A 15,250-nucleotide genomic window follows, 5' to 3' on the forward strand; every position below is an offset into this window, starting at 1 on the left:
TGCCCTGCCTAGCCTGGAGTTCGTCTTTGTTCAGTTGGGAGAGGAGAACATGGAACTGAATGTGAAAGGCCCAGCTGTGATTCATGCTGACAGCCAGTCTGCAGTCCCGAGCCAGAGTGAAGATATGCCCCTGACAAGCAATGCAGGGCTCCTCGTCTGTTTCTGGAAATCTTATGTCCATCTCCCCAGGAGCAGGAGTCCCAGAACCCTAGGCTAAGTGTCAGGGAAGGTCTATGTCAGGGCCTTTGGAGGGAGGAGGCAACCTGGACTTGAGGTCTGTGAACAGCTGACAATCCTGGCTGTAGCAAGAAGCACAGCAGTGGCCAGCAGTCCTCTTCAGACACCAGATGGCCACTGACCAACAAGGGGAAGGACAAATCCTGACAAGGCTCTCTCAGCCCCTTAGTGCCAATCTCCAGCTGTCCAGAAGGAACTAAGAAATGGGGAGGAAAGGTGGGCCACAGCCAGAGTACTACTGCTGGGCTAGGAGCCAGACCCTCCCTGCTCTGAGCTGCCCCCAGGCTTGCTTCTCACAGCAGGCAGTGTCCCGCAACAAGGCCAACAGACTCAATAAGCTCCCCACAGTTCCCTCCATGCCAGGTTGTGCCTTGCAGCTTTTACATCCATCAAGCTGCTTTACTCTTAGGTCTTTGTTCATGCTGATCTCTCTGGGATGACTCCCTCTTTGCCCTTTCCAGCCTTTCCACCTTTAAATCACACTTCAGTCACCGCCCGATGCTCGATGCTTCCCCTATAAACTCCTCCTGGCCCTAACCCCAGTGGCCTATGGATCCCATAGTGTCTTGGATTTTCTCCCATCGTTGCACTGACAACTGTGGGCTCCAAGTATATGCTTCTCATTCATCTTTAGAGCTGTGGGACCCAGTTCTAGACCAGACAAGGTATAAGTATGTTAATTTTTGTTAAATTGAGCCCTCCCACAACCTCAATAGTCCAGGGCTTTTGAAACTGAGAGGAAATTAGTAACCTCTTCCTGCCTTCCTAGTGCCTATGGTTTCAGTGGCCTTTCCACTAGGTTTACACATGCTTCCATCTTCCCACTGGTACTACTATCCACCTAGCACTACCTGCCTTCCCCTTCCGCTGGTCTCTACCTGCTAAATCAACTTAGGGCCAAAGCCGCCCTGACTCACAGGTGGGAAGGAGCCCATCCAAATCTGAAATCTCCACTGTTTTGTGACTCAACGGAAAAGGTAGGAGGTAGTATGTGAAGTAGAGAGAGCATTTGCTCTGCTGTCAGACAGACCTGGGTTCAAATACCATCCCATTTACCAGCTGTAGGACCTTAGGCATATTTCTTCACTTCTCTGAGCCTCAGTTTGTGTGTAAAACATGGAGACTAATTTCTCCATAGCATTTGCCTTAGTTTGGGTTCCCCAGAATTAGATGAAATTTGAGTGCAAACAGCTTAACTGGGAAGCTATCCAGGCCAGGGCTGGGATTAGGATGATGCATGTAAGGTGCCCTGCTACAGAATTTCCAGAGGCCCTCGAGTTCACAAAAGTGTCAACCTCACCCTTACGTGAACCCAAGAGTGCGGGCTAGCCCCGGCCCTGATATAGGAAGCACTGACAGGGGAGTTGACAGTGAAGTAGGAAGGGAAGGAAGCCAATGAGCGTATGTAATCAAGTTGCTGCTGAGAGCTAAGCCCTACAGGGAGCTGGTTAAAATGCACTCACATGAGAGGTGAGGAAGCTGTGGTATTTATCCAACTTTCATCTTGCACTGGCTGAGGGCTGCTTTGGGGGCCCTAATTACCTGGCTCAACCAGCCTGTGCCACACAAGCCTAGAAGAGTGCTACGGCAGAGTCAAAGGTTCTTGCAATAGGACCATGTGTGGTATGCACTAGAATGGTGAGTACCCAGGGGAAATGGGCAAGGCACTGCCTCTGCTATTAGAGGGATAAGAGGAAATAACAATCATAATGCCTAACACAGAAAAGTCTCCTCTCTTTCCCAATTTATGGCAACCACTTGTGAAGTTCACGGAGCTTCCTAGATCTCCACGAGTTGGCAACACAAGAACAGGTGATTCTCATCTTGGAAAAAGCAAAAAACCCACCAGGGCCCCTTGGAGAGCTCTAGATACCCAGGGTTTGAGCTTGCTGTGGAAGGCTAGTGGCTGATGGAGCTAAGGTAGATGGCTCACTCCTCTAAGAGCTGTTTCCTCCTCTCCCTGCACCCCACCCCTCTCTCTGGCTTTTCCACCTCTCACTGTAACACTATTTATGACATACAAAACTAGCATCACGTTATATGTGACAGATACTATGCCTTCATACACATTATCTTAACCCTGAGAACACTGTAAGATTTTTTTCCCATTTTATGGCAAGGGTACTAGATCTCAGAAAGGTTAACTTATATCAGAAGCAGGAGTTCAGACTCAGGTTGGTATGACATTCTTTCCAGTGACTTTGTCTCCGCACTGGCTCAGCAATGCCCCTCCCACAGGACCACCAGTGGAGGAGGGGTGATAAGACAGACAAGCAGCCTTTACCAAAAATAGTGGGGGATGGGGAAGGGGAACTGAGGAAGTGGCTGTTTCCCCAATCCCATTAACTAACAAAAAGCTTGTTGTCGCCGGTCCTGCTTATCTACACCCTCCTCCAACAACTTGCCACTGACTCATGTTCTAGTAGACTGCTCAGTTTTAAGCTAAATAATTCACTTTGTGGAATCAGCCCTTTCCTGTTTCTTATCTTTAGGCAAAAGATAACATACTATCTCCTACTTGTAGAACACCTCCAATAAATTGCTATTTAATGAGAAGACTAGTGAGAGTTAAGCTGATGGGACATAATTGATAAACTAATTTTCATTAGAAGGAAAATAATACTAGAGTCAAAATATAGCATTTTCTTTAGGAGTCAAGAGGAGGGGCACTGGAGTATCACTGCCATCGACAATAAGTGGCTTTATTTGTTCTCAGCCTTTGTTTCCTCATCTGAAACTTGGGGAGGATAATACCTACCTCACAGGACTGCTGTGAGGATTAAATGAAGGTACATACACTGCCTGAACCATAGTAGTTGCTCAAAAAATAACTGGTATTATGTGATGCTGGCCTCACCGTGAGTGCCATCCAACACCAAGGCATGGAAGGAATGGACAGTGAGCCAGCCATCCCGCCTTCTAACTGAAAGGTCTTGCGTGCAAGGCACCCAGACAGGAAACAGTGCCTTCCTTAAAGGCCTATGCTGCGCCTTCCATCCTAGCTATCTCTGAGCTCCCCAGTCTCACACACACCTCATTTTCATTTTAAAATAAAGGAAAAGGTAACTTTGGACTTGATAAATCAGAAGTTAGGAGAGTCTGACTATGTCCCTGTTTATCCTGTCCCAGGAGCCTTTCCTGTTCACCAACCACCTCCCACAGTTTTTCATTACATCTTCAAATCAGATTGGGCCAAAGCTAGCTTTTCTAACATCCTTGTTTGGTCATCTTCAGATAGTCCTTCTGCCATCCAACACCCTCCAAGACTGCTCATGCACTGACAACAGACCACATCTCTGTTCTGCTCTGGAAGCTCCTGGGCAATGTGACTGAGAATGTGCACTTTCTACTAATGTACTGAAATAGAACCTATTTCCTGTTACTGCTGTGACCTCTGACAACAAGAGAACCAATTGTGGTTTTAATAGTGAATATGCCTGGCATCTCCAGTGGTTAAACTAGGAAAGAAAATAATTGCATAGGAAGTAACTAAAAACAGAGTGCTCACTTACAAATTCCTGGAAAGAATGGCAGGACATATCCCTCAAAGGTCCTATGCTCTGGCTGGGAATTCTTTTTTTTTTCTTTTTTAATCCTCACTTGGGGATATGTGTAGAGAAAGGAAGGGAAAAAAGAGAAACATTGATGTTGATGTGACAGAGAAATAGCAATTGGTTGTCTCCCGTACATGTCCCTGACTGGGAATCAAACTCACAACCTAGGGATGTACCCTGGCCAAGAATCCAATCTGCAACGTTTTGGTGCACGGGACGACACTCCAACTAACTGAGCCACCCAGCCAGGGCTGGCTAAGAATTCTTAACTGGGTGAGGCAACGAAATGAAGTAACAGGTCATTGAACTACCAGTAGGGATAGCAGGATAAAGAATAGAATTCAGTGCCCTGGCCCCTTGCAGAATGGTGTCAGAAAAAGTCAAGGGAATAACCACACAATGTTTGGTGTTGTACACTACACATCCAGTGAATATAGACAGTTATCAAAGACCAGTAAAAAAATTCATTCAGAAACATGTAATTATGAGTCCGAGAACTGGCCCCACAATTAAAATATCCCCACCCAAAACCCTGTAACACAGAGGGAAAAAAGGAAGACCTCCATCTCACTGAAATAAGATTTCATACATAGATAAATATATTTAAATTTTCTTTTAACTATAATGAATTCAAACAAGCTGTTATAAAACAGAATACTATACACAGTTGTTTGTATAGATCATAGAAAACACAAAAACCAGAATGCTGAGTGGTGGAAACTGTAGTATCAAAACTTGCTCAACAATGAACTGGGGGCCACTAAAGCTTAATGACCATGGTCCATCCCTACTGCTAATGGTTTTGTCAACCTTCGGACCCTAGAAATTCAGGATTTTCTCCTCCTTCCTCGGCCTGCTTTGGACCGTGTCCGGCTACCTGGCCGGACAGTAAACTGCTTTTTAAAGTCCACTAAGCAATCTGTGGCTTCTGAAATGGAAACAAAAGACTTGATGGGAGACTCATTTAAGTCAAGATGTGCAAGGGAACTCTGCATGTCTCTGCTGCAGCCTGCTTCTTCCATCCCCGGTGAGGGTACCCTAGAAAGAAGGGGAACAAATTCAGAATTCAATATACACCTACTAATAATAAGCACTAAGCATGCGTCATGCATTGTAGCAGGGGCTTTTACATATATTATTAATTCACATAATCTTTGTAATCATCCAACCAGATAAGTAATACCATTCCCCTTTTACAAATGAGGACACCAGGTAAATCATATACCTTAAAGCCACACAGTTGGGCAGTGAGAGAATGAGGATTCAGACCCAAATTCCCAGCTGCTTGAAATCCAAGTCAGAACAGCAGAGTTGGGTGGGGACAGAGAGGTGGAAAGGAATAAGAAATAGCTTTTGCTCTACTTGTTTTAACACCATAGGTGAACTGAGCTACTATTCAATTCTTAGGCAAGATATGGGGGGGGGGGGGGGGGGTGTCACAGAGGTATGCAGAGAGAGGTCCACAGTGATTTCTACCTTCAACATTTTGAATATCACACTATACACAGAAGCCAGGACCAGGCCTGCACTTGTCTAGAACTGCTGACAGCCACACTTCAATGCACACCCCAATTCACCTGAAGGCCACTGTTTCTGAAGACTTGTTCTTCATCTCTGCATCTGTGATAGGAGAGAAAAAGTAATAATGTTAGTAGTGTTGTACTCATAGCACTTCTCACTGATCATGTGCTTCCTGTATTCTGGACACTGCTTTTCATCAGGCCTATCCATGTAGCTCAGTTCCTCAATCCCCAGATGAATGGAATGTGAGCATTTAGGATCCAACAGACTCAGCTGCAGAAGTACTGAGGTGAACAACCTCTGAATAAAATCTCCTTCAAATCTGGACTTGAGGAACAAGGAATTGCCAAGGGAAATCTGCCACCTGCAGAGAATGACAACCTGTTGATCTAGAGGCAGCAGGACATGAGAGGCAGCTCAGAGAGGCTGCCTTTTTATAGTCATCAGAAATGGTTACCCAAAAGTTCCTCGTCCATCTGCATCTAGTGAATTTTAACAATAGCAACTAATAACCACCACAGTAATAACAGCAGCTAACATTTATCAAGGGCCTACTCGTGCCAGGGAGTATGTTTGGAGCTTTGCTAGATATAATCCTTGCAATCTGTGAAGTTGGTACTACTAACTCTATACAATGCTCGTAACCAATCTACTCTACTGCTCCTAATTACTAGGCACAAAGAGACAGAGTTACTTCCTACAAACCCTCAGGAGCATAAGTTAGTACACTAAGCTAAAGGTAACATATGAATGAAGCACAAAACATTAGGAGGAGGCAGTAACGTCGGCATGCCTGATTTCCCATGCTGTTCCTTTAGAAGGTACTTGGGACTTGTATCATTGCCCTGTCATCTGGAAATGTATTTTCCCAGCTCAACAGGCAGTCCTAAAAGTTTAAGCTTTACAAAACCTGAAATGAAATACATGATGAATAAGACAGGGTATCTCCCCATTTTCCTCAGGGAGAGATGACCTGAACTGAATCTCAAAGGCCAGCAACTTAGGTCAAATGTGTACCTACATAACTCCAACAAATAAGGAGTTGGCAGTGGTTCTTTTCACTGGAAAGCCGTAGCCAAAAGCCCAGAAAACTGGTCCTGGGGTCCTCACCTGCAGTCCTGTGCTCAGATTGTTCCAAGAGACTGAGGAGTCGGCCTTCATTGCGGCCTTTCTCCTGTGACAGAGATAAATAGATGAAAGGGAAGGGTTACCGCATAGCAGAAAATCTAAAATACAACTTTCTTAGCCTAAATCACACCTGTCTCCAGAAGAAAGATGTGAAGAGGCAAGTCTTTTGCTTTCTAATAAATGAAGGTACACAAGTAAAAACACAAACCATGATGAAGAGAATACATCTTTATGCCAATATTATCCAAGAATGGATATGAGTGAAGGAAAATTAATCCACCAAGATCATATTAAACAACAGTAGCCTTTGACCTATAACAGATTTGGAGAGGTTTAAAATAGAAAATAACGGTTTTGAGGTAACTTCTAGGGGAAGTAATCAGAATAATAAACTGGCTCTATGGTATAAGCACATATCTATAAAACTCAACTCCAAATCACTACCACAAACCACCCCATTCATACAGGGGTCCCTTTCTTCTGTCATGACAGATAATGGCTTCTTTATCTTAGTGTACAGTGACTGCTGTGTGAGTAAGCCTAGAATATGGAGCTGCTGTTTTATCTCTGATCCCTAAGCCAAGACTTGCTCTTCCTAATCTCTAATCACAAAGCCCAGAAAGCACATTCATCTTCCCTGCAACCAGGGGCCAGACCCAACAGCTTCCTAGGCCATGTACACAAAGCGTTCAAGAGAGCTGATCTCGCATATTGGCAGTGGGGTATGACTGGATAACCTTTCTGGAAAGCAACTTGACAGTATGTTTCACAAGATTTTTAAATGTTTATATCCACTGCCCTAAGAGTTCCACTTCAGGAAATCTATTCTAAGAAAATAATCAGCCCGGTTGGTGTGGCTCAGTGGTTGAGCATTGACCAAGGCACCAAGAGGTCACCAGTTGATTTCCAGTCAGGGCACATGCCGGGGCTTCGGGCTTGGTTCCCAGCAGGGGGCAGCCAATAGATGTTGATGTTTCTCCCTCATTGATGTTTCTGCCTCTCTCCCTCTCCCTTCCTCTCTCTCTAGAAATCAATAAAAACATTAAAAAAAAAAAAAAAAGAATCAGTGGTATAAAGACTGATTAATACTTTAAACACAGTCTTATAATACAGAACCGGAAAGAACCTGAGTGTCCAATAATGAGAATGAATAAGTGACTGTGTGATACAAACATTAAGAGCAATTTTTAAAAATAGTTTAAAAATAAACCAAGAGCACCCGGCCGGGCGTGGCTCAGAGGTTGAGCATCGACCTAGGATCCAGGCAATCGGGGTTCAATTCCCAGTCAGGGCACATGCCCAGGTTGCAGGCTCGATCCCAAGCAAGGGGGGCGTGCAGGAGGCAGCCAATCAATGACTCTCTCATCATTGATGTTTCTATCTCTGTCTCTCTCCCTTCCTCTCTCTGAAATCAATAAAGATTTATTTAAATAAATAAATAAATAAACAAACAAACCAAGAGCCCTAGCCGGTTTGGCTCAGTGGTTAGTGCCAGCCTGAGGACTGAAAGGTCTCAGGTTTGATTCCAGGTCAAGGGCACATATCTCGATTACAGGCTCAATCCCCAGCCCAGGTCAAAGCACGTTCGGGAGGCAACCAATCGATGTTTCTCTCTCACATCGATCTTTCTCTCTTGATCTTTCTCTTTCTCTCTCTCTTCCACTGTGTCTGAAAAGCAATAGAAAAAACTTTCCTCAGGTGAGGATTAACAACAACAACAACAAAACAACAAGGAAGGTGTTTATGCTACAATGTTAAGTGTATACACACACACACACAGTATGGTGCCAACTACATTAAAAATACATAGAAAAAAGATTGGAAGAAATTATGGTTGATAATATCTCCTGATTCCTCATACTTTTAAAATTTATTTTATTTTTTCAATTATAGTTTATATTCAATATCTTCATACTTAAAAGAAACATTTCCCATATTTTCTACAATGCACATATATTATTTTTAATTAAAAGAAAAAAAAATTTTTTTAAGCACAAATCTTGTTTCAAGATAAACAGAAGAAAACAAGAGAGAAAAGGAGGGGAGAAAAAGCCCAGAACAGAACTGTAGGTGGTCAGGTAGCCTCTCCTGTTAAAACCCTCCACATACCTTTGGTTTCCTCAGCCACTGCCGCTGCTTCCCCTGCACAGCTGAGTAGACTCTCCCGCTCTCCGCAGGCCCAGCTCTTTGGTCATCCCTTGCAAGCTGGAGACAGGACTCTACATGACACTGGTACTCTTTGAATGGGACCAAGGATTTACAGAGATAACACTTCTCATTCCTAGCCAATCAGAAGGAAGAGGGGGAAAGCAGTTTTAAGATTTGCTTTTGCCACTGTCTCAAATTGTGTTTTTACATCTCAAAGTTATTCTGTGGAAGAGACATGTCAACCAATGCAGATTTGCTCAGCAGGACCGCCAATAAAACTAACCCGATGACAATCAAAAGGACTGAGTGATTAGTGGTCTTCCCTGGCTGTTTCTCTGTACCCTGCTGTTGCAGCAGTGGGATGGTAATAAAATCAGCACTTTTAACTATCTCAAACAATGCTGATTGCTCTTCAGACATAAAATATTCTGTCAAACTCTTCTGAAATTAAGTGTAATAGTTTTTTCAAAGGGAAGTTAAAATTTAGACAGAAAAGGGAGCACCAATAGCATTAAATCAAGATGACAGTTTCACCAGGGTAGATGAACTTGTCTGATTAGTAAATCAAGTCTGTCCATATGCCAACTTCCTTAATTCTACAACCTGCAACATCAACTAGGAAGTTACCAAAAGCATGTGGTTCTGCCAGAGGCTTCTGCATAATTTCATACACACAGTTGTGGGGTTTTTTAATCCTCACCCAAGGACATTCTCTCCATTGCTTTTCAGAGAGAGTAGAAGGGAGAGAGAGAGAGAAGAGTGGAAGGGGGAGAGAGAGAGAGAGAGACATTGATGTGAGGGAGACACATCCATCAGTTGCCTCCCACACAGGCTCCGACCAGAGCTGGAGATCAAGCCTGCAACCAAGGTACATGCTGTTGGCTGGACTCAAACCCGAGACCCTTCGGTCCAAGGGCTGACACTCCAACCACTGAGCAAACTGGCCAGGGCACCCATAATTATTTTTATCTTTTTGTAACAGTTGAGTTTGTGGAGAGGAAATTGTGTCCTTGAGGTAAGGCTTATTGGACATCGGTGAAAATGGAATCACTGGAGACAAAGGAAGAAAATGAACATTTATTATTTAATAATGGTGGAAGGTGCTTCAAACACAATTTGCCAACTAATTCTCCAGCCCTATTAAGAAGGTACTTTTCGCCCGGCCGGGTGTGGCTCAGCGGTTGAGCGTCGACCTGGGATCCAGGCGATCGGGGTTCGATTTCCGGTCAGGGCACATGCCCGGGTTGCGGGCTCGATCAATGGCTCTCTCATCATTGATGTTTCTATCTCTCTCTCTCCCTCTCCCTTCCTCTCTCTGAAATCAATAAAGATATATTTTAAAAAAAGAAGGGACTTTTCTCAAGGTCCTATAGCTAATAATTGTCAGAAGCCAGGTCTGCACGACTCATAAGATCATCTTAGTTTTAAGAAGCTACAGAAAACTTTCCAAAGTTTGCTACCTTACCTTAGACTTCTCTTTCTGGCCGTTACTACTCAATTACTACAGCAAGGGAGATTTGGATTGCCTCTAAGGAGGAATTTCTCTGGAGGTCTTTAAAATATTAATCATCTGGAAGAATGCAAGTAAAACTCTTCCTTATGAGGAATGCAGACCAGTGTATTTATTTATCACTTAATGCAAAAAACATTTATTAATCTCCTACTATGTGAGAGACGGTATCACTAGGGAAGGAGCGTAAGTCAGGTAGGCTTTGTCAGTTCTGCCCTCATGATCTCAACCAGTTACTTACAATTTCTCTTCAGTTTATTTAAAAAAAAGAAAAGAAAAAAAGAGTAACTACCTTACCAGTTATTGTGAGTTATACAGTAAATCAGTAAATAAAGCACCTAGCACGGTAGCTGGTACACAGTATTAGGTGCTAAACAAATAGGTATTGTTGTTGCTGTCTCAGACACATTTTATTAGATGCTGGGGAATAAAGCATGAATGAAGGCAAGTATCTGCCTTCAAATAACTAACAGCCTAGCAAGGGAAACAGGAATGTCAAAAATGAACAAAACAAAATTACTGCAATACACTGTGATGAATACAGTCCTAGAGGAATGTCCACACGACAGTGATTCCAAAAGGAGCAAGTGATAACTCCACTCAACTGGATTAGGGAAGGCAACTCTAAAATTTAGGGTCTAAATCTGTGTTTCAAAGATAAACGTTTCTGCCTAATGACTAACTGCTCTAATGCATTGTTGGTAATGTCTTTACTTTTGGGAGACACCACTCAAACCCAACCCCTTAGAATGTGCTTTCTTAGCCAAGCTGCAACCACAACTCAAGGAAGTCTTTCATATTGCCCAACCTTTTGCAACTCAACTTCTGTTACCATTATATCTCAAAATAGCTCCCTGCTTCCCAAAAGCACCGAACACCAATATGCAAATTCAAAGAAAAATTTTTTTAATTTCAAAATTAGTTTAATGCAGCCAAAACAGTGGGATTAACTGTACATAATAAACTATTACACACACACATTTTAAGTTATAAGGAATGAGTTTATTTTGACAGATATTGTTAAACAAAACTGAAGTTGCAGACATTAGTAATACAACTCAGCATCCCTAATTTGGTTTAAGTGTGACACATTTTCTTGCTTTCTTGTATTCTACTAAATCACTGTAACCTAAACCACTACTGATATGTTGAAATTTAGCTTTACTGTTTTCCCTTATGCTCTGATTCCAAAGTTAAGAGCAATGTGGAAGTGGAGTGGGTAGCAGGATTTTTTAAGGTAATAAAAAGGGATATACAGAGGCCACATACACCGACATAAACTGGGAATAAGAAAAAGAAATTCAGGCATCCAAGCAACAAACTGATTGGCAGGCCAAAGAAACCCAGGATAAGAGAAGAATTGGTCTTTTTGGTCCAAGCAATGGTATGTTAAACACGAGCTCCCTGAACACTGAACTTACTTCTCAATGTCCAGGGAAGTCTGGGCAGCTGTCCCACTGTCGCTCTTGCTCTGGGCCTCTATTTGTCTCCAAGTCAACACTTTCAACAAAAAAAGAAAAAAGGAGAAGAAAAACTGTTAGTCTGCAGTAGACTCTGAATATAAAAGACAAAATGTATAAGAGGCAAAGTTTAAAATCCTATTCCACTGGGAGATGGGCACTGTCTGAGAAACCTCTGCCTTTCTAGTACAGAGAGTAATGCCTGTATCGTATGTACTGAAACTGCCAGCCACAAGATATGCCCATATTTGCTAATGAGATCTACTTATCCCCTATTTGCCATGAGACCTAAAGACCTAGTCCACACCAAGGCAGGTTTTTGTGTACTCCCCAACCTGCAGTACCTGAGGGAGAGATTTATACTTTTCCAACCAAATTCTGACTGACTTCAATTGAACTTAAAGGCAATTAAGGTCCATCTCTTACCCCCTCAAGTCATCTTCAAATAAAATGTTATCAAGACATATCTCCTAATTCTATACTTGGGTAACCACATTGTTAGGTATTTCCCCCCCTTAAACACAGAACTTTATATTTGTCCCTGTTCTTTTTTTTTTTTTAGTAACTTATTTTTAGAGAGAGGGGAAGGGAGAGGAAGAGAAAGAGAGAAACATCAATGTGAGAGCATAACATTGATGAGCTGTCTCCTGCATACCCACTACCCAGACATGTACCCTTGACCAGGAATCAAACCGGCAACCTTTGGTGCTTGGGACGACACCCAACCAACCGAGCCACACCGGCCAGGGCTGTCCCTTTTCTTTTCAGGTGAACATTCCAGCCTATCAAGTTCATCTGCAATCTTGATTGTGTCATCTAATGTTATTAGCTCTCTTTTCCAGCTTTGTGTCATCTGCATATATGACAAGCATCTCTACATCTTCATCCAAGTCACTGGGGGGAAAATGATTGTAATGGATATGGCCAAAGACAGAAAACTATAGAATGTTACCAGAGGAGCCTGTCTTCTGCTCCCTAGTCCAAGTTGCCTTTAAATACTTAACCAAGCAAATATTTATAAAGAATCTTCAATGTGCAAGTAATTTGGGGAGATTATGAGGTGGGGTTCTTGCTCCTAAGGAGCTTACAATGTATTAAGGGAAACAGCATATACACTCAAATAACTATAACACCAAGTGTAAAGATAGAGGCATAATAAAACAAGATCATACACACAAGTAACTATTAACAGTGTTGGTCTCTGGGGAGAATGACAGGAACCCTTGGGGGCTGGAAGAGGAAGGAGGTATGTTTTTCACTACATGCTTTCTGTACAGTTGAATTAAAATTAAAAGGGAGAAAAAGAGCAGAATACAGAGAGAGTAGGCAATCTATTTCTTAGGTTCCTTTCAACACAGAGATTTTATAAGTAAAAATAAAGTACTACAGGAGAAAAAATATCCTGGACATAGTTGTATTAGCCACCTTCAAGTCCTCCTTCTATTCTATCAGCCAGTCCACATTTTTCCATCTTATGTACACGGACTTCATGAGAGATTTTATCAAGGGCCTTGCTGAAATCAATTCTTAAAAGGTTGGCACCTCACATATTACAGAAACTTTTAAGGGTTGTTTTTTTCTTTCTCTCTTTCCATTTGTCCCCCATCTTGACTACCAAGTATTTTTTCCAAAACAAATACTTGGAAACCACTCTACAGACAGGGCTGGAAAAAAATTAATTGCTTCTAGCACTTTATATATATCGCTATTGCACTTAGCACATTCCTGTTATTTGTTCGTATGTCCATCTCCTTTCTACACCATGCAACTTTCTGAATTTAGAGATCCTGAGTTTTGTTTTGATCTCTTCAGCATCCTCAGAATCTAGCACATATTAGACACTATTAAATATTTGCCAAATTAAATCACAGCAATGGATTCAAGGGGGAGAAAAGAGCTCTTGTTTTATGAGGACCTGCTCTGTACCAGGGACTTTATAAACATAATCTCAATCCTTAGAACAAAACCCTACAAGGCATATATCATTATCTATATTTTATAGATGATGAAATATTAAGTAACCTGATCAAGATCACAAAGCTAAAACAAACCAAAAAAACCACCACCATGGAATGCAACACAAGTCTGACTTTAAAGAAGCACATGTTCTTCTCCAAGAGCAGGCTGCCTCTCCAGGGAAATAAGAGGGTAAAGGGTGGGAAGAGAAAAAGTAGTAAGTGGTAAGTGGGCAAGTAGAAAAGAATCTGAGGGGAGAGATTTGCAGATGGCTGGGAACTACATGCTAATTCTATTATTTAATGTTAGGATCAGGATGGACCTTGAAGCTAAGTTTTTCCTTTGAAACCTACTACCCCTACAAAGGAACGGAAAAGTATTAAGTTGCTCTTAAAGGAGCCTCCACCTCCAGTTTATGAGGGTTGAGACAGCTATTTCAACTAGCAGCAGGCAGAGGGAATTCAGTATGAAACTAAAATCCATGAGCCACATTTCACGTGCTCAATAGCCACGTGACTACTGGCTTCCATACTTGACCCCACAGATCTAGGATATTTCTATCATTACAGACAGTTCCATTGGCCAGCACTGCTCCTTTAAGAATAACTAGGATAAAGCATGCCTTAAGTCCATTTACCGCGGACACCACAAGAAATCCAAGCCTCCCTGGCATCTCTCATCCCCGAGATTCTCATCCTCACATAAGTAATCTGTCATCTGGGAGGGCTTTTCTAATCTGACTGAATTACCCTCTCCTACTCTGGAAATGACTCTGCCTTCTGGAATTCATGTCGGTGATCAACAAAGCCCCCGACATTCTCAACCTCCTCTGAAAGTTCTCTTCCTCTTGCTCTCACTGAAAGACGGCTGTCCTCTGAGGATACTGCTTCTTGCACATTCTCAAGCACTTGGCTTGTTTCTCCTTACACCACAGTGCTACTGACCTGCAGTTGGGGTAGACATCCTCTTCTTCCTCGCTGTTGATTCCAGCCTACTGGGAAAACCTAGTTTGAAGCACAAACCATGGTGTTACCCCTGCTACCGAACCCTGAAGTAGTCATCTCCTATTCTCCTGGTCCCCTGCCCCCCACCAGCCACTCGCACTTCCAGCCATTCACTAAAAATTTTAACACATCACTTACCATCTTTCTCTTCACCTCTTGCCATCATTCTTGGTGATTTCAATATGTATATACTGTATTACACCGAAGCACATGAAGTTGCAGATTTTATACATTTCAACCTAAGGAATGATCCATCCAATACTCTTGCCTCTCAGTTCCTTAACCTCTTGGCTATCTAGTTCATGGATCATACCGTCCCAGCCTTTCTCAAGGGGGGTTCTGAGAGAGAAGCAAGCCTAATGCTCTTCGGCATGCATTGTATATGATGAATTAACCTCTGTCTGCTGCACTTAGAATGGTTAGTACTTTTTGTACCATCCTTGGGAGAAGTAGGATAACAATGTGTTCATTTTCTGTGTTGTGGTTCTGATGAGAAACCCTGGTTGAGCCTGTCAATAATAATCATGCCACTTGCAAGCTCTCAATTTCAGATGGCCCATTCTCTGACCACCATCACCGAGCTTTTCCAATTCACTCCCTCTAGTACCCCAACTCCAATAATTCTTCAGCCTCTCTAGGATATCTAATTCCAAACTATCACCTTTTCAGTGTTCATTACCTTGTTATGGTCTCAATTTCCTTCTTACCTTAGATCTCAGTTATTACATTAAC

The 15,250-nt window shown here is 42.5% G+C and overlaps 1 protein-coding gene across 1 annotated transcript in view; it reads right to left on the bottom strand.

Annotated features, from left to right (window-relative positions):
• Nucleotides 1-2,781: 2,781 nt before the first annotated feature.
• UIMC1 (ubiquitin interaction motif containing 1) overlaps nt 2,782-15,250 on the bottom strand; it is a 91,031-nt gene continuing 78,562 nt past the window's right edge. The window contains exons 11-16 of the mRNA XM_087816436.1: nt 14,459-14,518; nt 11,520-11,598; nt 8,550-8,721; nt 6,423-6,486; nt 5,369-5,411; nt 2,782-4,829 (exon numbers count right to left, since the gene is read on the bottom strand). Coding sequence (XP_087672562.1) covers nt 4,619-4,829; nt 5,369-5,411; nt 6,423-6,486; nt 8,550-8,721; nt 11,520-11,598; nt 14,459-14,518 — 629 coding nt within the window. The 3' untranslated portion in view covers nt 2,782-4,618. The remainder of the gene's footprint in view (nt 4,830-5,368; nt 5,412-6,422; nt 6,487-8,549; nt 8,722-11,519; nt 11,599-14,458; nt 14,519-15,250) is intronic.

This window comes from Miniopterus natalensis, chromosome 4 (assembly GCF_054644295.1).
Source record: "Miniopterus natalensis isolate mMinNat1 chromosome 4, mMinNat1.hap1, whole genome shotgun sequence".
NCBI classification, from domain to species: Eukaryota; Metazoa; Chordata; class Mammalia; order Chiroptera; family Miniopteridae; genus Miniopterus; species Miniopterus natalensis.